The following is a 26,349-nucleotide window of genomic DNA, read 5'->3' as shown; positions in this document are numbered from 1 at the left end:
TCGTGATGAAAAAATTTTACGGCTCAGAAATATTTTGTAAAAGTTTTTTTTCTATAAATAAAAATCCCTCAAATTAGTTTTTAATCGTTAAATTAAGCAAAATAAATTTCTTCAAATAAATATCTGATATAGAATGAAGTCCAACTTTCGAGATTATGCTTATATTTAATACAACTACGCTCAAGTAAGTAAAAAAAGAACAAAAAAAAAATCATTTTTTTCTTTCTATCCGTCATTTACCTGTCTGTCCATTTTCTTTCTTTTGTCCTGCAGAGTTCTAAAAATATAAGAAAAAAAAAAAATAGAAAAGAAAAAAACTTTGGCCAAAGGTGCTTTTGTGAACAATTTATTTGGCGGCGCATACTTTCCACATTTTTTTGTGAAAGAACTCGTCGTCGCTGCCCAACGACGACGACGAATCTCCTGTAAAGAATGCCATCACTCCAAGAATTGGACATCTTTGAGCTGAAGCCATTGATAACAAATTTGAATTGCAAACTATCAAAAGTTTCCGATTATGATTCGCAGAAGCAACTTTTGTGTCTTGTTTCGGAAGAGAATGAAATTGTTTTGCGATACATTGGCAATGGCGAACAAGAAGTCTTGAAATTGATTTCCTGGTTCAGGCGGATGTCGAGAGTTATTCATGATGTCAGTTTCGATCCGAGTGGAACTTGGCTTTTGGTTTTGTGTAAGTTGACATTTTTTTGTGAATAATTGTTCAATTTTTTTGTTGTTTTTTTGGGAAAGTGGGAATTTCTGGAATGTGTACCTTTTTTTTTTTTGATATTGTTTTATTGAAGAGGTTATTGATCTATACGGAATCAAAATAAGAAGTTGACATTCCAATTAGTATTTTTTCGATGCGAATTTTGGGAATGACAAATATCTTATTGGATCAATTCTTATCTGTTCTTTTTTTTTGGTTGAATTTGTAGTGTTTAGGATTTCTGCTATTTTAATTTAATTAGAATGGAAAATGTATAATTTTTTGATAAATTGGTTGGGCGTTATTCCGAATTGTTGTTATCGCATTGAAATTGGGTAAATTGAAGTTACTTTCCCTTAGTTTGACCTTTTGATAAAGTTCAATTTTTTGGGGTTCTTATCTTTATTTTATTGTCTGAAAATTGGTCCCCTATAGGGAATTTGTTTTCATTTTTTGTTTGAGATACATCTCTATTAAGATTTGAGTCAAAACCGAAATGGGAATAGTTTTTTAATCAAACTTGAAGATGGAAGAAATGTTAAAAGTATTAACAACTTAACTGTCCCTATACAAACTGGTAAAATAAAGTAGCTACGTTCATAATTTTGTATCAGAAAAACAGGCATTTTCTTTACGTTCCATGAATAACATTTGATACATAGAAGTTATCTGCACCGTATTTCCAGCGTCCATGAATCATTAGGGTGTCCGTTATTTCCCAAAGTGATGTTTTCGGGGGTGACACGCCCCAGATCGAAAGTTTAGGGCCTAAATACGGGGAATTTAGCAAAAACAATAATAATAAATAAATATTATTAAATACTTTACCCTTTCTTGTTTGCAACTTTTTTGATGTCATTTTTTAGGTGAATAATTTTTAAACAAAATTCAATAAAAATATTGTAAACATATCTTTTGTAGTTCGAAAAAAATAAATTTAAACGTATAAAAACGGCAAAAATTTCAAATAGAAATTTAAAAAAATTAAAATTTTTGATTTATACACAAATTTTTGAATGCAATATTTGAAAAGAATTAAAAACCAATAAAACTGCATTTAAAATTATGTGATAGGTGAAAGCCAAAACTACGAAAACAGCTAATAATTTCAAAAACCGAAATAAAATATAAAAAAAATTTTAACGGGAAATTTTGAATGTAATCTTTTAAAGGAACTATTTTCCAACCAGAATCAACAAACATTTTAAAAATAGATGATTTAACTCGAGAGAAAAAAAATTTTATATATGAGTTAAAAATTTCCCATATAAATTTGTATGGGGAAAGTATGACCTTAGAGGCACGGGTTAATTTGCTAATTTCCCCTTATTTAGGCCCTAAACTTTCGATCTGGGGGGTGTCTCCCCCGAAAACATCACTTTGGGAAATAACGGACACCCTAATGAATCATATATGATCATAAACAGGGATAGGATCTTGTGGACCTAAAAACTTAAAAAAAGGCAAAATAAAACTCCCAAAAAGGCATAAAAAGGCATTTATTGAGAAAAGAATGAAATATAAAAATTAATTGCAGTAATTTTGAACAATCTTGAGTTTTTTTTTAAATTTTCAGTTAACAAGCGCCTGCGATTGTCCCTTAAAGCCTGGTACGCTGCTCGGGCTAAATTTTAGCCAAGATAAAATTTCCACACAAGTTATCGATAATTTTTATGGGACTCATTTTAGCTCGGCTAAAATTTTTCGATAATTTGTATGGGAGCTAAAATTTAGCGCGAGCAGCGTACCAGGCTTAAGAGTGCTCTAAAGGAGCTAAAATATCTCTCTAGAGACGACTGGACCCCAATTAAATAACTCGACATCGCCCACTTCAACATTTGCCGGGTGCTCTGGGGTCGAACTGAGGCATAAGTTCGTTACCGTTTTGACTATTTGCCAAAAAAAATTGATCTGTATTTCTCAAAAACATCTTTTGCGACTGCCCCTTTCGCAGCTTCCAAATCTCTCTGGATTATGTCCAAAATCTGGAGAACTTCTTCAATGGAGTATTGTAAATTAAGTAAGCTAGCTTTTGAACTCTGATACGTGTCGGTTGTCGGACGCGCAATAGAACGTAGAAGACAATAAATGGCAGCAATAGCAGACAAACAAGTTGCATAGGTAGATCTTTTCATTCGAATTTTGTTTGTGTGGGGTAAGTAGTGAATTTTTATTATAGAATAGATATATTGAGTAAGTAATATAGTGAGTAAGTTAGCTTTTTGTTTGTATATTTGAGTGTTTTGTGTGTAGGCATTACCTTTAAGACGCTAAAAAGATAAAAAAAAACATAGGAAAAGACAAAAAAGGCAATAACAAGAGAAAAGGCAAAAAAAGGCAATAACGAAAGAAAAGGCAAAATAAAATACATATATTTGGCACGAGGGGGACGTGAAACGTGTTTGTATTTAATCTATAATGTCGTACGATTAAGCAAGAAAAAAAAGGCAAATTCCACAACATCCTATCCCTGATCATAAATATAAAAAATATTCTACGTCCCTACATAAATTGATTCAAAATCTTCTCTACGTCCAAACTTTTTTTGTGGTAGAAAATATTGCGACTGACTCAGATATGAGCGAAATGCTTTTTTTTACCATTAAAAGTTTTGTTGCTTTGTTAAAAAAAAGTTTTACTTTGTGTTTACATATGATTCATGGACGTAGTAAGTGTTCATATCATATGAACATGTCCTATGAATCAAATATGATTATTGACCAAAAACGATATAAGATGATTGTTATAGTTGGTCTTATTAAAAATGATTATACACTCTAAGAAAATGTAATAAAAATACTCAATTTAGATTAGATTGAAATGATCAGGTCGTCTATTAATCCAGTCAAATAAGGGTTTAACCTATTAATGAATGCTAATAGAAAATTTTTTTTGCTCAATACCTTCGTTTTGGCATTCTATAACATACATCCAAAGTCTAGAAAAATCTCATGTCCGCAACTCGCGATTTTCAAGATCAAAGCGCGAAATGGAGAAGATGGTATTATACACATATGATACATTATATCATCTGTCAACCCGTATTATTATAACAGTTGCTAACTTACTACCGAAAAACCCTTAAAAGTTAGCGGAACCAAATTTTGCATCAAGGTTTTTATATCCATTATCATTAAAAATCAAAACAATGCAATGCCAAAAAAGCATTCATATATATGTGCCCATGATTATGAAAGTGGACTAAGTCACTTTTTGCATTGTTTAAAGAAAAACTTAGGCTAGATTTGATGGCATTTTTAGGAGTGACTTAGTCCACTTTCATAATTAAGGGCACATATGACAAAATGGTATTTTTTGAGAAAAGGGGTAATTTTGGGATATGCACTAAAAAACATCTTGGTATAATCTTAGAATTAGTGCTAATATGCTTATTTTTTGGTTTCTATCTTTGTTTGGATATTCTATAAGTTATGTCAAAAATCTAAAAAATCCCATGTCCGCAAGTCCTAATTTTCCTGGTTTGAAGATAAGGTACATTGCTTTTAAGGGATGGTCAGATTGATTTGTTTGTGGGTTTTGTTGGAATCAGCGTTAAAAAATACCTTGAAATCATATGGGTTATGTTGGTATAGGTGTAGAAAAAGCGTTGTTTGGTTGACATACAAAACTAAAATTTTTTGGTAGATGGTCCGCCTGACAAAAATGTTTTGAGAATTAATGTGTGAGAGAAATTTTCGTTCCTTCAGGGCCCGCCTGAGATAGGGGGCCCTGGGCACGGGCTCCGTGTGCCCTTATTGTGAAGACGGTATTGCATACTGCTTAACATGCTTTAACGCCGCACACAAAAGTGCAAATAATTTGTAATCCTTGTTCATTCTTATTTAATTTTTTTATATTTTCTTGTTCGTTTTAAATTAATTTACTCATTAGAATATACAAAAAAATCTCATTTAGGAAAAATGCGTTTTCTTAAATATATTTCAATTTTTACTGCAGTCATATTTAGGGGCTGTTTAAAACCTACAAAAGGATATTAAAATTATTTCTCTGATTTTTTGTATAAAATATACCCGTTATTAAAAATACATGTTCATGAATCACATATGCTTCATGGACGCTGTAAACGAGGTACAAAAAATAATGTATGTGTAAATGTGATTCATAGGACGTGATATTGATGTTTTTTTTTTTTCAAGAAAGAACGTAGAGATGTTTTTCTACAAATTTATATGGGGACGTAGAATAATATTCGTTTAGTAATAATGTTGAATCTTATATGATTTATGAACGTAGGAAACAAGGAAAAAAATACAATTCATGAATCACAAATGATTCATTGGACAGTGAAGTTGTTAATAGAAATATACAATAAAGTTGTTTCTTTTATTGAATTGAGAATAGGAAGGTTTTTAGGAATTCTGAAGCAGTTTTGAGCTGATGCTGAGTATCGTTAACCGTCTAACTTTGCGTCTATTGGAGTAAATTTGCACCACATGCGAAAAATAATTGTTCTTTGTTTGACGATGAAGAACTGTCAGTTATGGATATCAAACATAAAATCAAAGTATAAATATTAAAGTACCGCAATGGAAATATTAAATTGTATAAATTTACTGTACTTGGGACGAAGCAATTGATTTTTGTAGTTGTATTGAAAAATATGTATCAAAATAATTTAATAGTCATAAAAGAAAACTATGCGCACTATTTAAACAAATCATAAACCTATAGCTGCGTTCCTTTGGGGACATTTATCTACTGCTTAGTACTTAAAGTTGCTTTCAACTACTATTACTCTATTGAAAAATGAGTTCAAAGCTGCTTTAAGTAGATACTAAGCAGTAGATAAATGTTTCCAAAGGAACGCACCTTATATTTCTAGATTTTTCGAGATTTAATTTTATGCTTCGACTATACGTTATTCGAGATTTTTGTACTTTCGAAATATTGGACATTCTAGATTTTTGCATTCTAAACTTTTATTTTTTATTTTCGAGATTTTGAGCATTTTGCTATCGAACTAGTTTAACAATAAATCAGGAGGTTTTCCTCTTGCTTTTATTCTTTTGAGACTTGTTTATAAATGACATTATATTGAAAATTATTAAATAAATTAATAACTTTTTTAAGAACGTTATCTTAAACAAATACGAGGAGTGGCAAAGTAAGCCCAGTTTACTATATATGAATTTAAACTAGCATTTCATATACTTTATCAGTTCAGCCTTTAATTTTTAAAAATTAATTTTGTATTTCAATTAACTGGTGGTACAAATTGCTGTGGCTTGTAGCGCTGTCAAAGTTAAAAAGTATGAAATTAGTATATTGGTGCCAGAATACGTAGCTGTGGCTGTAGCAAGGAAATTCGCTGTGGTACAAGTCAGATCGACTTTTACTTCAAGCTACAAGCGCAATGACTTTTGATGTTTCTAGTCGGTTTGTTCAGATAAAATATTTTTTTTTTTCAACACACTTGGCATTTCAGTATGCCACATTTTCTGTTCATCTTTTCCACATTTTCAGCGATTTTATTTGACATCTTGTACCACGGCGATTTTCTTTGCTACAAGCGAATTTGCATTCTGTTCCACCAGTGAGGGTCTCAGTTTTCACCTTCTCAATATACAGGCTATCCCGTTTCCTGTAAGAATATCAGGAAAATTTAAGTTGTGATTCTTGGGTATATTTTAAGAAAGAAATATTCTACAGTAACGCTCTATTTGAAAAATTTATATCACTTATCTTTATCTGCTAATACTTATACTCATGGCAGAAACTTAGGGTCTTACTTGTTAGGGAAAATGTTACATGGCTTACTGCGTTTAAAAAAAGGTTCCTTGAATAAAAGGGAAAATATTATTTTTGATCAATGTTTGTTTTTTTTTTTTTTAAATCACAGCAATACTGCGATTTCTACGAAAAAATACTGATTTTTATGTAATTTTATTAGAAATTAAAATTATTTTGGTAACTCATGTTTGTAAAGATTATATGCATTTTCAATAAAGTAATTTTAACCCTTTGTTTTCCGGTGGTTACAATAAGAAACCACCTTTTAAACTTTATTTTTTTACTTTTATCCCAATTAAATATATCAGCAAATACCTAGTTCAGAAGTTTACTAATATTATGATATTTACTAATGCAATGGATATATTTTTTTCTGGTGCAATATTCAAGAAATATTTTAAGTTTTTTCAACGTTTTTTTAATTTTTTTGAGAAAAAAATTGCCCGGGCAACAAAGGGTTAAAATCGGATATTGTGTAACGAAGCTTGCTTAAATGGTAATTTATTATTTTCATCGTCACTATTAGATTCATCTTGTTTTATTCTTTTTTTCGTCACATTCAAGTGAAATTCTTTAAAAATACTTTTAGATAATTTATACTCCCTGAATTTAATTTCTAGCCATAAGGGAATATAACAAAAAATATTTTCTTGGAACTTGCATAAAGAGTTGTCGTTTGTAAATAGTAATTTGCTATTGCAAAAAGTAAAAAAGTCTGCAAAATTTGTTCAAAATTAGTGTCCACTTCTTCATAGAATTACCCACCGGGAGACTAGGCAGTTAAAATAAAAATTCGCAAAAATTAGAGATTTTTTTTCGCTATTTAGAACTAATTGATGTCCATCTACCGTGGAATTTCGCCAAAAAGCAATATAAGGACCACCTAAATGTACATATGTTTGTATAGACCACCTTTTATTATTGCCCTCCCAGCGTACCTGTGTACTATTATGATGGAGTGTTTTTGGACTTTTCTTTCAAATCATTTTGTGCATAGTCTGTGCATACCTCATGGTATGAATTCCAATAATTATTTCTATATCCGTTCATGGGAAACTAAACATTGACATCACTGATGTGTGATATATTAAAATGCTTACTTTAGTGTATCCTGACCCATATTAAAAGAAATTGATCTGTTAATACTATTGGTAAAAAATTCGTTCAAAATTTTATTTATAGACAAAGTTATCTGCCTTTCTTTCTGCGTTTGAATTAAATTGATATCTTTCCTGAGTCTTCATTTATGTCCAATTTTAAGGTGGTTCCTTTTTTGCTCTTAAGCAAATAAAACGAAATTTTAAAAGGTTATAATGAATAATTTGGTTATTTGGAATTTATCCATTAAAACAAAAACCCATAGCAAGTGAGAATTTCTGAAAGTATAGCTAAAGCGGCTCTGTCTTTTTGAGTCAATTTTTGAACAACATTTGCATAATATCCTTTTTCAGAACAAAACCAAATTTAACCTACTGGGACCTATTTCACAGCTTACAACATCCGTTACAAAAGCTACATCAACGGCTTCAAACAATTGGACTTCTCGAAGCAAAACTGATAACTCATTCAATCAAAAGAAGTTCCGGCGCATTTCACTCAGCGAAAGTATAGTTAGATTTCTGAAAAAGACATTTCTTTGAGCTTTAAGACTTGTACTTAAAAGCCTCTGCTTCGCCAAACATTTCTAGCTTAAAAATTTGAAAGCTGAATACTTTTTCCGATATAAGGGTTTTGTAAGTGGGGTATAGTTTTAAATTGTTTTATAAAACACTATTTCTAAATTTATAAAAAACAACATGACTATTACTAACTATTTTTTCAATTTTTATTTATTAAAACAGGTTTCGACAACACATTACACATAATACCAGCTCTAGCAGTTGTTGGCGGCAAAGTACCACAAGTTACATATCAAACATTTAGCACAACACAGGTCACTTCGTACATAATCCCATTTGTAGGACCACACGAATGTCCCAACTCTAAGGCTTGTCCAAATCACGAAGCGGAACGTAATAATGCAAAACTCTCATCAATATCGCCCATTCTCACACCAGAAGATGGTGACGATCCGAAACCAATTAACGAAGATGCAACAAATGAGTCACAACCCGAACAAAACTTAGATACGTGCAGTCATGATCTACCAATAAATATGCAAGCATCAGCTGCTGCTGCTGCTGCAGCCTGTGTGCCCCGTAGTGTGCCTGCTGAAGACAATACGGGTAACAGCCAACAAGTCATGTGTACGTCATTTATGTGTTCGTCGACGTGTCCATATCCGCTGTCAGTGGTTTGGTGGCAAACCGTAAATTTAGGGCATCGAGCAATAATCGGTTATTCGGACGGTTCCATATGTTTTGTTGGTTTAAGCCCGAATTGCCCGTTTGTTGCTAGTACTGCAATCGAAAGTGGATCTGTTGTTAAGTTGCTCATTTGTAAGGACAACAATATTGAGAGTGTTACTTTGCTTGTATGTTTTATTTTCAATATTTTTTTGATATCTCTTTAGAGATTTATAATGGTTTTAATTTACTTAATGAATTATTATTTTAGATAACATCATCGCTCAAACAGCAATATAAGCTTCTATTGGAGCAAAGTGATATACCGTATGTGTATCCTGGGGATATTTCACCGGTTTCTTCAAACTGGCAAATAATAACGCCCATCAAAAATAACAGTAATTGCTCAGATCCAGCTTCGGACAATAGCCAACAAGAAGAAGAGGTGTTTTCAGAGACCAAGGAAGTTGCGGCACCAGCAACGGCAACAGTGCTACCAACAACTTCAGCTACAACAGCAACAACAGTGACATCATTAAATAGAAATAACCCAGATTTAGATGAAGCAAATAACCGAAATGGTATTTTACCAGCTGCACGTGCTCGATTAGCATCACTAAAGTGCCTTGGATCTCAAAAATTGAACGCGATCAAAATGAGATTGTCAGATCGCAGGCAAAAATTAGAAGAATGTAAGTACAAAGCAATGAATTCTGATAGGTTTAGAATAAATGGTATTCTTTATCAAATTGAATGCAGTTCCCTGAGAATTAACATCATTTAGGAATTTAGGAACTTTCTTAAGGGTATTTTGATTTTTGTATAGTTTTTACAATTTTTGTATAAATATGAATGTTTGTACCAATTGAAATTCGAGTTTTTAAAGTAAATATTTTTAATGTGTTTAGATCTTGAAGTAAAGTTTCCCATCAATTTATACTACGTATATGTATGTATATGCTTTTAATGGATTCCTATTATGCCAGTGAGTGTTTTTATGTGTTATTTATTACGCTGTAAAATATTCTTATATGTTACATTTTTGGTACTTGATTTCAAATACTTGTTATTTGGATAACAATTCATATATGCAGCTGATATTGTTTCAAACATTGTTCTTTTGAGCAGAAACACGTTTATCTAAAACAGGAAAAGACATAAAGAAAACTCAAAGCCATTTTTCATTTTCTATCTTCCTGCCATATTTCCGAGTTAGTAAGAACGCCTTTTTGCCTTAGCGCCTTAGGAGCTAACCAAAAACATTGTTTCTTTATTTTTAACGTAATAAGTTATATTTTAATATTAACCCTCTGTCGGCATACGGGTGCGGTTGGCACGACACAGATAAAAAAAAAAACAATTTTTCAAAAAGTCTCTTTATGATGGTGACATTATATTTTTTTTTGGAATTGGGAATACAATATTCAAATTCCTCGGAAAATTCTAAATCAATTTCATATACGTCACAAAAAAGAGGTGTGCCTACAGAGGGTTAAGTAGTTTTTATATAGGAAGTCCCATATTGTGATACAGGTATTGTGATTGTATTTCAAGATTTATTGGTTAGAAACAATTGACTTGATACAGAGTTTTCTGAATAGCTTTCGAAAGACGATAAACTCCCAGCATCTCTTCAACTTCTTCATAGCAGCTAGGAAGATCATTCTTGTCTATATGAAGATTCTTCGGAATCAAGAAAAAGGCGCAAAAATACAGCTATCATATAATATAGATTACAACACATCTTCGAGGCATATTTGCAAGGATTGCGAGCAGTGAGTGCAGGAATTGAAACCAATATTGTAGAGGTTATAAGGACTGAAAACACGGAAAAAAAGAAAACAATTTTAGACTTTGTCCATCGAACCAAGGTAGAAATTTTATCTGTTGCTAAAACTTTGAGCGTTTACATCGATTTGAATGTAACAATTAAAGGAATTTTATTTTTGCTGCAACACAACAGCTAGAATGAAAAACTTGCTTTTATTTTTAGCAAATGGGGCTGTGATGGGTCATCTGGGCAAAGTGAATACAACCAAAAACTCCCTAAAGAATCTGAAGTTATTGCCGACGCCAACTTATTTATTGTTTCTTTAGTAAATATTTATAAGGTTAATTGATTAAGAAACTAGCAATATTGTTTGGAAGAATCCTTCATCTGCATGATTTTGTCGGTTAATTTTTATTGAGATTTCGATAGAAACTCCTGAAAGCACTAAAGCAGTTGTGAATAAAATTAAAATCCAAATAACACAGGAATACACATACACAGGAGTATCGAATAAAGACAATAATTTTAGACTATATCATGCGCAAAAATGTGCAAGAGCATCAAGAAATGAAGACGTTTTCCATAGATAACACAAGATCCATTTATAACAAGTATGTATTCGAAAACCATGCCTAAAACAGCAATATAAGTAAGGAATTGGACACAGACACAAAAAAATAGGAAATTCACCCGTATTGTGTTTGTCAAATATCAATTAACAGTTGATTAATACTAAAGTTTGGTGTTTTAAAACCAAATTTATAGGAAAACTGGGGCGAAATCGGCTAAGGCGATAGTCGATAAAATTGATAATCAAAATCGACAATTTTTTGAGCAAAACTATCAACTATCGACTCCATCCCTGGTCAATTTTTTTAATAGAATTTTTCAATTAAATTTCAATCAATAACTTTTACCAACATTTTCTGTTTTCAAAACTTTTGTTAATTAAGTATGTAATAAGATACAAAAATTTTATTTGTATCAGTTGTAAGTCGCAATAAAGGTGATTTAGTCTTGACAAAAATATTTTTGTAGGTTTTCGAAAAGTGCGCAAAGTTCCGAAAAATTCGTTAAATCCACATCACAATTATATTAAATTATAAACCTACAAAATTTCAAGTCTCAAAACTTCGAAAACATAAGAGTTATAGATTTTGATCAGCAAAATGACCTATATTTTCTATAGTTTGTCACCTAGTCGCCTTGTTGCCTTATCGTCTTGTAGCCCTTCTGTCTTGTCGCCTTATCAACTTGTCGCTCTGTTACCACATAGCGCAGTCGTCTTGCCGTTTCCCAATGTTGCTAGTGTCTTCAGTCAAAAGAGCTGGATGCATGCAAAATACTTCATTCGGATGCATGCAAAATACTTGGACAAAATCAAAGATCTCGGACTGGATATCCTTTCTCAGCACTCTAAAGTGGATCTAAGAAAATCTCTTCATAAGCGTCAATAGCCAAACGACATCTTCAAAGTTTTGAACCTTTGAAAATCAAACTGACTAGTCTATTTAAAAAAATTATTCAATTCAATATTGCGATATTTGAATAGCTATATCTTAGAAACCGTTAGGCTTACAGAAACGATATTAGGTTCCATTTATTGGAAATTTTAAAATTAAAGTTCAAAGACGGTATACATTGGTTTTGAAGATTTAAAATTCAAGAAAGACTGACAAATTTTGATATTTTTTGAAATTATTTGCATTTTTAACAATGTTGCGTTCGCTGCTCGAGTCCAAAAACTTAAATATTCATTGGACCGAAACTTTCAACAACTATACCATTATTTTGAACCATTGGATTTGACATAGTTTAAACTTTACTTAAATGAGTCGCCTTTCTGACAGCAATTTAAAATTAAATTAATAATTGCTCACCATATACTCCTTTTTTACCTTTTATATTATTTCTTAAACATCTTATGGATTTGTTTTATGTATTGTTTATGGGTACTGCATTCTTGTTAATTTAAAAAAAAATCTATAAAAAATATCCGAATAGAAAAAAATTATTTTAAAAAATACAATAAAATATAACACCAAGATCCTCGATTTGATTCATTTTTCTTTCTTCCTTTTTTTTTGTTTCCTATTTGACTCCTGCTTGCATAGTTTTTAAATTAGCTTTTGTTTTATTAGCACGAATACGACTTAAGCGTGGTGAGTTTTAAGGTATACGAGTTACCATAAGTTTACCCCATTCTCATATGTTACTCTCGCTCGATGATACAAAACGCTTTCATACCAATCGTCCATTTGAATTTAAATGCACTGTGTGTGCACTTCTCATAAAAACTTAGATACTTTAGTAGCACATAATAACTCAAAATGACAAAACTATGTGTTTTTATTGTGTGTGTTCATTTTGTTTTATTAAAAAAATTCTATGTAATATTTATTTCAGGCGCATACGAGACCTCCATAGCTGGATTCATAGTAATGGACCCACCAACCCTAACTCCAGAAATTCTTTCAATGTCGGCCGGTTCCTTCTATACATTACAAAATCTGCGACATACCTATTTACTGAGTGCCTTGCACAGTCATACCAATACTCTATCCGTACACAGCATGGATATAAGCTTGAAGCCAGTGTTTTTATATAAAATTCCCACCAATTGTCATGAGATTCTTATTAGTTCAAACATTTTGTATTCAATTCAATATGTTGAAAAGGAAGGAGGCAATGTTCCAGTTAGTTTAAATAAAACCCCATCAATAGAAGAAACTGGAACAACAATAACAATGGAAACAAATGAAGAGCAAAAAAATAACATGGATGGTGGTGATGATGATAACAAAAGCTCAAACAGTGACATGGTAAATGCTGTAGGTGTAATAAGCAGTGCAATGGCATCAGTTCAAAATGGTGATAGAGATGTAAGTATCAAAAAACAACACTGGTTGGCAAAAATTAAAAAAAAGAGTCGGGAGCAAGAACTTTGTAAGGTGATTTTAATTGACTTTAGTGTGCTGAATTCAAAACTTTTTACAGTTTTGTTCTAACACGTCTAGTTTTTGAGCTATACTCATCACTATTTTCACTATAAAGTCTAAAAAACTAATTTTCAATGAAAAACATTTTTCCTTAATATATTGCTTTTTAAAATCCAAATCAGAAGTCGTAAACTGAAAAGTATAATTTATTATATGGACCAAAACGCGAAAAACGAAACCACGAAGATAAAAATTTTATTTAAAATTTGTCGGGTTTATGATTATTTGTAGGTTACACACATTCCAAATGATCAAATTACACAAACGACAGTGAAAAAAAAAAAACTGTTTCTACTTCGAGAATTAGTGAGTGTTTCCAAGTTACTTAAAAATGAATAAAAAAAATCCGGAAATACAACATCAAACAAAACTTGAGATTGTCATTATGAAATGTATTTTTTTTTGTTCCATTCGACTTGCTTCCATATTATAGGTTTGAAAATTATTCAATTTAATGGATTTTCAGATAATTTTGTGATAGAATATGAGTATGAATGTAACGTAACAGTCCGCGTTTTGGTCCATTGGTTTTGAGATATCATAGATTTCTTTTTCCAATATCTTTGAGAAAAAAATTAATCTTGAAAAAATGTAAATATATTTAGAACGATTAAATATTGCGTTTTGAGATTGCATTAGAAGATTTGCAAAAAAATATTTTTAGTAGTGTAGTTCGACGTCAAATGTACCCAAAAAAACGCGTTTTTGACCTGTTAATATTCAAGTATTTCAAAAACGTGACGTGCCAGTGGAATTTTGACTTCGGATTCGGAATCAGCACACAAAAATCCTTTAGAAAAGTTCTACCTCTATTTTCGTTGCCGACCAGTGTAATCATTCAAAGATCGATTTTTATTTAATTTATTTTTTTCTTGTAGAAATTCAACAACATTTCACTGCTGGGTTTATTTAAATTTGAAAACGAAACAATTTTGAATATGTATCAAATCACAACCTATGCCAACAATGAGGCTACCACAGAACCAACAGCAAACAAAGAAGACAAACCAGAACTTTTAGATCGTAAGCAAATTCGTTCACCCGTAGAATATGTACACTTTTTTAAGAATGTCGACAGTCAAGACAGTTATTCGTTGCGTGAAATGGAAATTATGAAGAATGAATTCCCTAAAATCTGTTACGATCCCTGCTATGTGGTGACAAATAAAAATGTCTACTATATTCAATTGAAAAAGGAGCCCTTTGCAATATTTCTCGACGCTGCAGTGGCTAGCAAATGGGATCAATGTCATGAGTTTTGTAACACGTTTGATTTGTCATTTGAAGCTTGCATAGAATTTGCTGGTGATTATTTGCTACGGAAGAAAAAAGTAGCTCAAGCATTGTTAACATACAATGCAGCTCGGATTAAACCGATTCGGACGGCTTTAAAATTAGCCATGTTTGGACAAACTTATGCTTTAATGCATTTGTGTGCAATGGCTCTTAAATCTATATACATTATTCGTAGTCAATATTTTTGCAGTGCAATTATAAATAATATTATGGAAGATGTAACATTTCGTCATTCGGAAGATGTTCATCCAATACTACCAAAAAAACCGTCCAAGGGTGTTGTTGTTAATGAGGGCGAACCATGCAGTGATTATCATTATGGTGTGGATGAGTCTATTAGTAATTTGCAGATGTCACCGTCGTCACAATTTCATTTGGCAAATTTATTATTGATAACTTTGGCAGAAAAAGCGGTTAAGGATAAGAATTATATTCCTTTATGGTAAGTTTGTGATGTGGTTGTGTTTAATAGTGGATAGATGTGGGGGGAGGGAGGGGAGGGGCAGTAAGTAGACTTATTTATTTAAAAAGCGGTTAAGGATAAGAATTATATTCCTTTATGGTAAGTTTGTGATGTGGTTGTGTTTAATAGTGGATAGATGTGGGGGGAGGGAGGGGAGGGGCAGTAAGTAGACTTATTTATTTAAAAAGAATTTTATTCTGTGTGCATGCATATTTAATAACATATGGGTTTCCGGAAAGTTTAAATTTCTCTAATAAAATAGTACTTTTTTAGCTCTTTCACATCGAACCTTTGTTATCGATGCCGTCTACAAATCCGGAATCGTTTTTCTCTTCTTTTAAGAATCAGAACTGTCATTTAGGAACTACTTCGAACAGTTTGGGACACCCAAACAAAAATCCCAACAGCTTCGCATTTGTGGGTGCCATATACATATACTAGATTGGTTAAAAAAAAATTATTTTTTTTTCGAAAATATTGTTGGAAATGACGAAAAAAAAATACTGTAAAAGTTACAGCCCTTAATATTAATATTAAGTACTGCCGCATCGCAAATTTCTATTTCCCATATAATTAACATGGGAAAAATTGTGTTTTTGAGTTTGGAATTTTATAACTTTTTAATGGTCCAATGTTTTTGGAATCAGTTAGTACGAAATGAATAAGCCTTCTAGAAGAACACATTTTAAAATTTTAATGTCAAATTTGACGTTCATCATTTAATAATTTTGTGTGGTTTATTGTTTTAAGTTGTTTCTGATTGATATACCTAGATAGAAATTTTGGAAATTCCAAACACTGCCGTTTCGAACAAAATTATGATTTCCATTGCTTATTTAGGAATCTACAAGCTTTTCGTTTCTTATTAGGGGTTCCACAATAATTCGGCTCTGATTCCGTCAGCTTTCGGTATTTATCCCTTTGTTCCCGAAGCAGTTTTTTCAGTTTTCATTTTCGTTCATATTATAAAACTTAAATATTTTCAAAATCAAAGGAATTTAGTATAATATAAGAATTTCTTATTTAAGTTTTGAGTTCATAGAACCAACCATACCATTTTTCATATGATAGCTCAACCAGCTCGGTAAAGCATAATAATTAGATTTTATATTTCTTACAGAAGACTTATTTGATCAAAGAGAATTTAACACGTTTATATTTACAAAGTTTGTTTCTATGATTATTAACTTTTATTCAAGTAAACGAATTTCTATATTTTTCTATTTTATGTTTCTCTTTATAGGAATTTCTTGGTAACAAATACAAAATTCCACACAAACATGACCAGTATTGTTTTGTGCCAGAGTGGACTCTATTCAGCTGCATTGATATTAGCAAAAGCCAGAGGTGCATGCATAGATACGTTCTTAGCTCTCAACAGTGTTGTTGGCCAGGAGTTTGGTAACACCATGTTCCATTGTGGTAAATATGTAAAAATAAATGAATCTCACTTAGGGTGGTACTCAGAGTTAAATGTGTGCTTGTACAACTTGAGTGAGCCAATTTTCATGGAGAGCATAACGTATCTGTCACATGTGGCATTAGATTATTTTAACTTTATTCAAGATAAATTGGAAAATATAAGGGAATGTGTATTAAAGGTAAATTGAAATATTCATAAATTTTATAAAATATTAATTTAATCATTTTTTGTTCGGATTAATGTAGCGCTTGGAAAAACAATTAAGTCCATTTTCGGCAGTTTTTCGGCCAATAGTTTCGCATACTTCGTCCGCCCGCGCAAATTATCAACGCAAACAAGAATACAACGACAATAATTCATCGTATATATTTGACTATTGTAAAAGTCTTATCGAAACTTATCTGGCTGTTCTTATTCACATGGAGTCGCTCAAATCGAAGCAGGATAATATTTCCAATGCACTTTCTTCATTTCGATTGACTTATGAAGACAATCAGGTTTGTTTTTATACCTTTTTTAATTATATAAGTCTTTATTTTGAGTTTTTTTTTTATCTAGTTTGCTATTGAATCGTCAAAGTTTTCACCTTTATCAGCGGGTTTTGCGCATTGTGCTTGTGTAGTAGATGGCGCTGCATATTTTTGGGGATCAAATGGGGTGCCTTGTAATTTTAGTGTTACTAAGTCTTCGGGTATGTTTTTTTTTGTTTTTCTGTTTCAAATCTTATAATTTTATTGATTTGTTTTTTAAATTGAAGACCCACCTGAACCTCCGCATGCTGTTAAGTGTTTGGACGTTTTAACACAATTAAATTTGGAAGTTCATGCTGTTGTTTGTGGTAGACAACATTCTTTGGTGCTTACTAACAATGGAGTAAGTATAAAATATTATTTAAAGAAAAATAACATTTAATTGTACATTTTTTATTTGTATTTGTTAGGTTTACGCTTTTGGAAATAATAATTATTGCCAATTAGGTATTGGTAATGATATGCAAATGTCACTGCAACCTATGTTAGTTAGAGCATTGGATGGAAAGAATATATCTGCTCTAGAAGCTGGACAATATCATAATGCTGTTATTGCTGATGGATTCTTGTATACTTGGGGGTAACATAAAGCAGGCTAATTTTTATTTCAAACTGTTAATATTTATTGATTGAATTTGCAGATGGGGTGTTTATGGTCAGTTAGGTCATGGAACTACTGAAAACATACCAGAGCCAAAATTGGTGCCCTTCTTTCAATACAAGGTAAGCTATTTTATTTTACATATCCAACATAAGGGTTTTATTTTATTTTTCATGCTTTTAATATGCTTGTTTTGTTTAAACATGCTTGTTTCAATAAGCCTAAAATCCTTGAAAGATGGTTTATAACTTTTTGAAAACGGTGTTTAATGTAGGCAAGAACCTCATCAAACACTTTTCCTTTAAAGCTATATTTATAAGTCAACATATAATTAGAAAAAAACTTTAACCCTCTTTGGGCACCATCTAGCGTCAAAATACAAATTTGCAAAAATTAATGGATTTTTTTTAAATTATTTTGAAATAGTTTTTCCACTTACGAACTTGATTCTCAAAAACTTTAAAATAACAAAACGCCCTTGTGTATACGCTACAGGTGGATGATTCTTTACTCCATTTACTCTAATACATTTTAAATAAAAAAAAATTAAAAACATAAACAAAGACACAAATTATTTTTGTTTTGTTAACTGTTTGAAATAATTTAAATTCAATGATTTGTTATGACTTCAAGCCCAAATAACGCTTTCCACCCAGGTTAAACTGTTGGGTGCATCAAATTTTTTAGTTGATAGTTACACAGCCAAACAAAAAAAAATCTTATCTGATATGACGCTATGTTAATTATATTTTTTTTTTCGGTTTCGGAAACTAAAAACGAAGTTCAATTCAACCCAATACGTCAAGTTGTCGACATAACCTTAAAAATGATTTTCGTTTCAGGATATCTGTGAACAATTTTTGAGGTTATCTCGAAAACCTAATGTGATCGATTGAAATAAACTTCGGATTCGGTGTCAAGGACCAAAAAATATTTAAGAAGCATATATTCACGCCCAGGTCAAAACTTTGATTTGGTATGGCTGTCAAAAGGTATCTATGTCTTTGGGTTGTCACAGACAAAAAGAACATTTTGACCTGAGGGTGTGACTGAATTCAAGCGAACTAAGATACATGGGTTTCTTAAGGTCGCGAGTCTTTAAAACAAACATAAGTATGCAACTCAAATCTTATATTGGACTTTGTTTAGAGAAAATTTTCGTATTTTTGCGATTTTAATACTTATTATTACACTGTTTTACAAAATTTAATTTTCTTTTGGTGCCGACACTTAACTATACTTTTCTATAGATTTTTGATGTCCTGAGCTCGCATGCAAAGTCAAAAATATCTTATCAGCTCCCGATTTGAAATATTACAATAGATACATAAAAAAATATATGTGGGACATGAGTCCCGAAATTATTTTTTGGGACTTACGTCTCAGTAGTGAGATATATAAGTTGCGAATTTGATTTAAGATTTATGACCCAATAAAGTGGGACATACATTCCGAAAACAAATCGAGAGCTACGACCCTTCCCCTTTTTTTTTTTTACAAAAAATCGCTTTTACGAAAAATCGCCCAGTTCTTATTTTATTATTTTTGATAGTCCGATAGTTGTTGAAAATGAATTCCCTTTTAATTTTTTTTTTTTAGTGTGAGAGTGGAGTTCAATCCCAACTTGCATGGAAACGAAAACCACTTTACTAAAATGGATTTCGTTCCCACTGAACTGAACTAAGTCCCTCAGTGGACTTAGTTCCCTGCACCTAAAATTCTTTCGGCTGAAAAAAAAAAATTCTCGAGTGGCCGCTGATTTGCAATTCTTGAATAACGGTTCTTGTCAAATCTAACGAAAACATTCTCTTGAAAACAAACATACACCAACAGGTATCAAACCTGTAAGTAGGTATGGACGATTTTTATTTTTTCTAGTAGTCAATGATACTAATCATCTCAAAATGGTTAAAATTTAAAATTTTGGTGCAAAAGGATTTGTATCTTAGTTTAGTCAAATAAGGATTTAACCTGAGAATTAGTGCTAATAGGACAAAAATTTTGTTAAGACAGTAGTCCCTCGATAATGTGAACTAATTAAAACAAGGCGTTTTCGGATTTTAGAGGGATTCACATTACTGGAACTTTTTCCAATTGCCATATAACTGATTAAAACATTCTTAAAACCAATGAATATTACAGTTATTTTTAGCTCAGTTTAAGCCTGTACTGAATAAAGAAAAAAATCAATAAAGTACAAGTAAAAAAACGTTAAAAAACTTGGTATAAAAAAATGTAAAATGTTCGCACAAAAATCTCCGACCTGCAGCTGCTTTCAATATCTTAAGAAATATCAAGACAAATAACAGTTATCCACTTTTCAGACCTATACAAAGATTGCGTGCACGAACGAGAAAAACATGCAAGCTTTTGCAAAGGAAATTCACATTATAGAGTCTAAAAATTTTCGAAATTCACATTACAGAGATGACAATGAAAATTTTTGGCGATTCACATTTTAGAGAAATTCGCATTATCGGTAATTCACATTATCGAGGGACTACTGTATCTGTTTTTGGACATTCTATAGCTTACCCCAAAAATCTAAACAAAATACCGTGTCTGCACAGTTCTCACAGTCCAATAAAAAAAATTGAAAAAAAAAAATATTTTTTCGTTCAAACTTCAAAGAGACCAAAATCAAGATGAACCGACAAACCTAAAGATATTTGTGGTCTTTTTTAATGTATCGTCCTATGCAAGATATCAAATGATTTAGTAGCATACTTTAGCATACCTTTATAGCAAGGAATCACATTCAGCAATAAAATCTCTCGAACGTAAAAGTATGAGTAACTGTTAAAAAAATCTACCTATTAATATTTTCAGAAAGTGATACAAGTTTCCTTGGGCCATGCACACAGTTTGGTTCTCTGCAAAGGTGTATACGGATCTACAGAAGTTTACGTTTTTGGTTCGAATCATTTTGGCCAATTAGGTACTGGTCCAATTGGCTCCAAGAACGCAAATGATTCAAATGCCGAAAGTCACACAAAATCTCTTATCCCAATCAAAATCGATATAAGCGGTAGCGCAAAAATAAGACTGATTCATACCAAATTCTTTTCTAATGTAAGTATAATATTTTTTTAACCAACACAACAACAAACATTTAATACTCTTGTTAATTTCTCAGCTTGTAGTTGATGAAAATAATCAACTTTATACATGGGGCTCATCACCTCAAGCATTACGTTTGGCAAATCAAATTAAACGCCGAGCAAATGCCAAACAAAAAATTGAAGAATTTCAAAGAAGAGAAATTAGCAAACGTTTCAAAGAAACTCTATCATTTGACGATGAAAATGTGAATATGAAATTTGAAGTGGTACCTCCCCAAGTTCCAACAGCAAAATCTGATTCGGACAATAAACCAAATATAAATTCCTGCGAAACCAAAGAAAATATTGAAATCAAAATAACAGAACCATCTGAAGACGAGACAAACAAAGATGAAATTGTTGAGAAAGATAAAGATGATAGTGCTGCTGAGAGCACCGCTGCTGAAGGAAGTAGCAACAGTAGTGCTGATTTGGTTGATGGTTTCCAAGCTGTGGATAATGATTTGGATGTGGAACCAAAAGTTGTTGAAGAAAAACCTCTGCCTATTGAAGTCGATACGACAAATGAACATATGGCACCTCATTTGGTTGATACAACAGAAGTGGCTGGAGATATACATCAGGTAAGTGGTTATAATTAACCTTTTTGTCCGTCTCTGAAGCTAAGTCAGTTGTTATTGTTTTTTTTTAGGTTTCATCACATTTTGATTTTTTTTTAATTTCCCCAAGCAAAATAATTCTTCCAATGACCTTAATCTCTAAAATTATGAAATATGCAATCAAATTGAGTTTCTCACAAATGCTCTAAATACATTCATGATTAACCATTCTTCTATTTAAAAAAAAATCAGAAGCTCTTACAAAAACATTAGTACAGACACCAAACCTTATGAAAACTAGAAAAATATGGAAATGGTATTCGAAACGCATTTTCCATAACAATGAAAAACTTTTGAACTCTCTGCTCGTATTTCTTGCTGAAGCAAAATTATTAAAGATAAAATTCGAATCGATCTCAACGAAAGTCTCAAAACCAGACTTTTCCAAACCTGAAACCTTCACCTTTGATTTTCAAAGAAATAAATCATACAGTGCGTTCCACATGGATAACTTCACCTTCAACAGAAAGTACTGAATAAAGAATGATTTTTCGTCTCGTATTAAAAGTCCTTTTTCTTCGAGTATTGTTGCGACTTTCAACTAGTTTATCTGATATTGAATATATTTTTAATACAAATAACTTTTTAAAACCTTTATAAATTGTTTTCATAGCATGAAAGGAAGAACTATTGATATGGTCAGGAATTCGTTTTATGACTGAGTACTTTCTGTTTTTGTCATTTGTAAAGTAATAGCCCCACCTTAGAAAACCAATTTTAAATGTACTTAATATTAATGCCAGAATAATATTAAAGTCCAACATATTATTTTTTAGGACACTGCCCCGTTTCTAACAAATTATGGATAAAAACGTGGAAAAAAAGCTTAAAAAAACTAAGTTGGCAATCTTGTTCCTACAGCTTCAAATGTTCGTTGTTTAACTTGTAAAATAAGAAAAAAATTGTTTTTGTTAAAAAAAATATCAAATAACTTTCGGTTTAGCTAAAATAAATGGGGTAAGGCTATCCTGATGTTACAAAACAAAAAAAAAAAAAAACGCCTATTTTTATGACATTCAACAAATAGTTCTAAAAAACAGCGTTTACTTCAAGAAATCAAATAAAACTTGTCTGCATCCTTAACAGAGTAGTGTCTACAAATTACAATTTGTTCGCATCTAAAATGTACAACAAACAGATGATTTTTAAAAGTACTATAGGTCAGGCTATCGATGTGTTAAGGACTGTATAACTGGTCGTAAAAATAAGTCGAATCAATCTCAAACTTTGATTTTATATAGAAACAACACTCTATTCACTGATTCTGAAAAAATTATTGTTTTTCAAATCTTTTTTAGTGATCTGTATTCAAATCCAAACCTTCATATCAATCCGGTAACCGCAGTTGAAATAGCTACTTCACAAAATGGATTTTTAGCTTGGAATAATCATCAAAACATCTATTTCTTTTCAATTACTACCAAGCCTGACCTTCAAACCTCTAGTGAATTCATTTCTACTGACTGACTATCAAATCAACAACTATAAGTTTAAACAATAAAAAATCCTCTAGACCTGACAAAATATCCAATTTCTTTTTAAAAAGATGCTATAATTCCCTTGACTATTATTATTAATAGTTTCTTAAATAATTTTTACTTTCCAAAAAATGTGGAATGAGGCTGTACTGTTGCCGATCAATAAAAAAGGTTCCTCCAACTCCAATGAAATTCAAAAGTGATTTTTGACTCCAATGAAACCCTTCACGAAGCCTTAAATTCTACCTATAAAAAAAAGGAATTCATTTATTTTAGAAACGTTTCCCCTCGTGACCACCATCTAGCAGTCAGAGAAAGCAGGCAACGCAAGCTCTCTTTTAATGGCAACCTGATCCCTCTTTAAAACAGATAAAATATCTAGGTATTAATTTCCATGGAAGACTCAGACATGATTCCCACGCTCGTATTGCCCTTAATAAAACCAAAGTTGCTGCAGCCCAGCTAAAATTTCCTTTTCAAATCATCCTTTGTGGATAAAAGCACTTAACTCCTTCCATATAAAACTCCCATAAGCTTCATTTCATAGTTGAACATATCTCCAATTATAGCTAAAGAACTTCAAATATTTGAAAGATATGTTTTAAGATTTTGTATAAATAAACACAGACGACCAGGACAATATGTACCTTCTGAAAAGTGCCCTGAGCAACACTTATTTTTGTAACTACTTAAGTTATCTACTACTTTGTACACAAGATATGTAAATCTTTTTATAAATGCCAATTCCAAGTTAGCAACAAAACCTTTGTCTTTTAATTAATTTCATAAACATTTATCAGACTTTTAAATTTTTTAATGACGTTTTTAGGACGTAAAAGCCTGATATGGGCTTTATGAAATTGGACATTAGTATTATTACTTAAAAAAAATTTATTTAAAAGAAAGTCTAAATAAACTTAAAAATTGTATTGAATTTTAGGTTTCAAGTGGTTTATTCCATTTTGCAATGGTCACATCCACTGGAGTGCTCTACACGTGGGGTAAAAATCTAGAACATCAACTAGGAACAGAAGACAAGGAACGAAAAGCTTTAAATCGGCCTGCTGCTCTAGACAACATTGAAAATCCAATGTATGTCGAATGTGGAGCCGACTTTACTCTTGTCATGACCCGAGATTACATCGTCAAAGCTTTTGGAGGCAATGCCAATGGACAGGTTTGTTTTTATCTTTCTACATTGTTTGCACTTTTAAATGATATCAAATTTGTTTACAGTGTGGAAGAGATTTAGGAGCATTATTTGACAAAGTGAAACAACGTGTCGTCTGCCTACCCACAACGAAGCGATTAATGCGCTACGAAAGCCAATGCGTCGAAATACCAACAGAAATCAATCTACCACGACCAAGAATACGCCTGGACTACGATCCAGTGCGATATTTGAAAACAATTCCCGAGTATCAGCCACATTTCATTCAAGAAGCCGGCATCTCCCTGGAACCCCACGAATCAGCAATGAAGTCACCACTGACAACAAATCCCTGTCAAGAATCCGACGACATGATCTCAAGTATTGAAAATCTCAGCCACCTCGATGCCGACTCTATAATTCTCTCCTGTCCAGCCTACCAAAACAACAGCTCCAACGACATATCTGCCGATGAGCAAAGCTATTCACGTCTTCCTCCATCTGATGATCTCAGTTCAGAGTGCAGTCAGAATAGTCGTGAGCTACGTAATTTCATTCACTATTGCTTATATGTATTTCATGGTCTCTACAATCCCGACAAGATTGAGAAATTCTCGAAAAAACGTCTCGAATATCGCATCAGAACTCTAATGTTGAATTTTAAATTTGTCGACGCTTTTACTCTCTGCTTGAGCGATTGCTCAAATGCCTCAAAATCATTAAAAATCTTTGAGTATTTCACCAAAGACACTAGTTTTGTTCCAATGCGAAGGCAGGACCTTAAATTCTTTATCTATCGCCTGTTTGTGCACTTTATTACGAAGAAATTTGACCTCAACGAATGTGAGGAGTTCTTCCTATCCGATCTCGATTACTATTTGTTAGAGTTGTCCTATGTGCTCTATTTTAATAACAACAACACTGAGTTGGAACAGAATCTTAACCTGAAATTCAAAAACCTCATCACACAAGACCCCAATCACAATGAAGAATACCGGCTGGATGATACCGATTCGATCTTTGATAGTTTGAGTGTGAAATTCAAGACAATTGTATGCCAGAGTCTTTTGAAATATTGTGACGAGGGCTAGCATAGGGACGTGCAGCTGGTGTGGCAACAAAATTTTTCACTTTACGATTTTTATAAAATTAAAACCATTTCATAAGGCGCGAAATGTAAATATTTTTTAATATAATATAATATTTTTATCTAAAAACACTAAACAAAAATAAGATGAAAAGAAAAAAAGACGGATTAACATGAGTGTGTGTGTGAGTTTTAAGGAGGTAGGTGTAGGTAGGTCCTAAATTTTGCGCCTGACAATCGAAACAAATTGTAGTGCCATTCTCTTTATTTTTTGTTTTTTTTTTTTTTATTTCCCACAAAACTATACTAAAACTATCTATACTTTAAAAAAATTGTTAATTTTTTTTTTATTTTCTATATTTGTGACACTAACAATGCATGCGTTGAAATAAGATTTTTTTTTTATTTTTAAATTTTAATCCAAAAACATCGTCACCACATTGGCGGAGGTATGTTATTATTATTATTATTAAAATTATTATATATTTGAAATATGAGTATGTTTTATTTTTATTAAGTATTTGCTTATAGTATATTATAATAAAATTAAGATCGTTTATATTTTTTTTGTTGCAACATTTTTTATTAAATGAATATTTGCTCATAGAAATGCGCTTTTTGTATATTTTTCAGCTTGTGATCTAATTTAATCAAAGATTTGTTAATAAAAAAATAAAAAAAAAGAATATAATGAATTTTATAAATCATATTCATTTAAACCCTAATAATTATAACACTAGAATGATAATAATTAAAGTTATGAAAAAAAAAAAAATAAATTCATGTAAATGTTTTATTTCTGAAATAATAATAATAAATAAAAAAAATGTTCTTTCTAATCTGTATTACATAAAATTTGTTTGTTTTATTCTTTAAATGGGATTATTTCTTTTAAAAATTTATTTTTTTTTTTAATCGGTTGAGTGTCATTCTTTTTCACCAAAGAATTGAAAGAGATCCTAGTGAAATATGTTGACTTGCCTATTAATATCCTATTGCAGCTGACACGATTGGCCTGTCCAGTCCATAGGTGAGTTTTGGGTACGCACTGATCGGCTATAGCTTTTCAACTCTCATTATTCATT

The 26,349-nt window shown here is 31.6% G+C and overlaps 1 protein-coding gene across 3 annotated transcripts; it reads left to right on the top strand.

Annotated features, from left to right (window-relative positions):
* On the top strand, positions 1 to 25,887 carry LOC129913788 (uncharacterized). 3 transcript variants are annotated; one of them, XM_055992642.1, is made up of 17 exons: positions 2 to 184; positions 274 to 691; positions 8,302 to 8,933; positions 9,017 to 9,437; positions 12,923 to 13,398; positions 14,394 to 15,253; positions 16,518 to 16,675; positions 16,742 to 16,875; positions 16,943 to 17,194; positions 17,256 to 17,388; positions 17,455 to 17,570; positions 17,638 to 17,807; positions 17,869 to 17,950; positions 20,658 to 20,900; positions 20,965 to 21,513; positions 23,968 to 24,204; positions 24,264 to 25,886. In XM_055992642.1, exons 2-17 carry the CDS (start codon positions 433 to 435, stop codon positions 25,266 to 25,268), a joined length of 5,727 nt encoding a protein of 1,908 aa, XP_055848617.1. In that variant the 5' UTR covers positions 2 to 184; positions 274 to 432; the 3' UTR covers positions 25,269 to 25,886. The 3 variants fall into 3 exon arrangements, with proteins under 3 accessions (XP_055848615.1, XP_055848617.1, XP_055848616.1); XM_055992641.1 differs by having other exon boundaries at positions 16,730 to 16,875; XM_055992640.1 differs by having other exon boundaries at positions 1 to 184; positions 16,518 to 16,875; positions 24,264 to 25,887.
* The last annotated feature ends 462 nt before the right edge of the window (positions 25,888 to 26,349 follow it).

Source organism: Episyrphus balteatus, chromosome 3 (assembly GCF_945859705.1).
Source record: "Episyrphus balteatus chromosome 3, idEpiBalt1.1, whole genome shotgun sequence".
Taxonomy (NCBI): domain Eukaryota; kingdom Metazoa; phylum Arthropoda; class Insecta; order Diptera; family Syrphidae; genus Episyrphus; species Episyrphus balteatus.
This window is presented reverse-complemented; position numbering and strand designations above follow the sequence as displayed.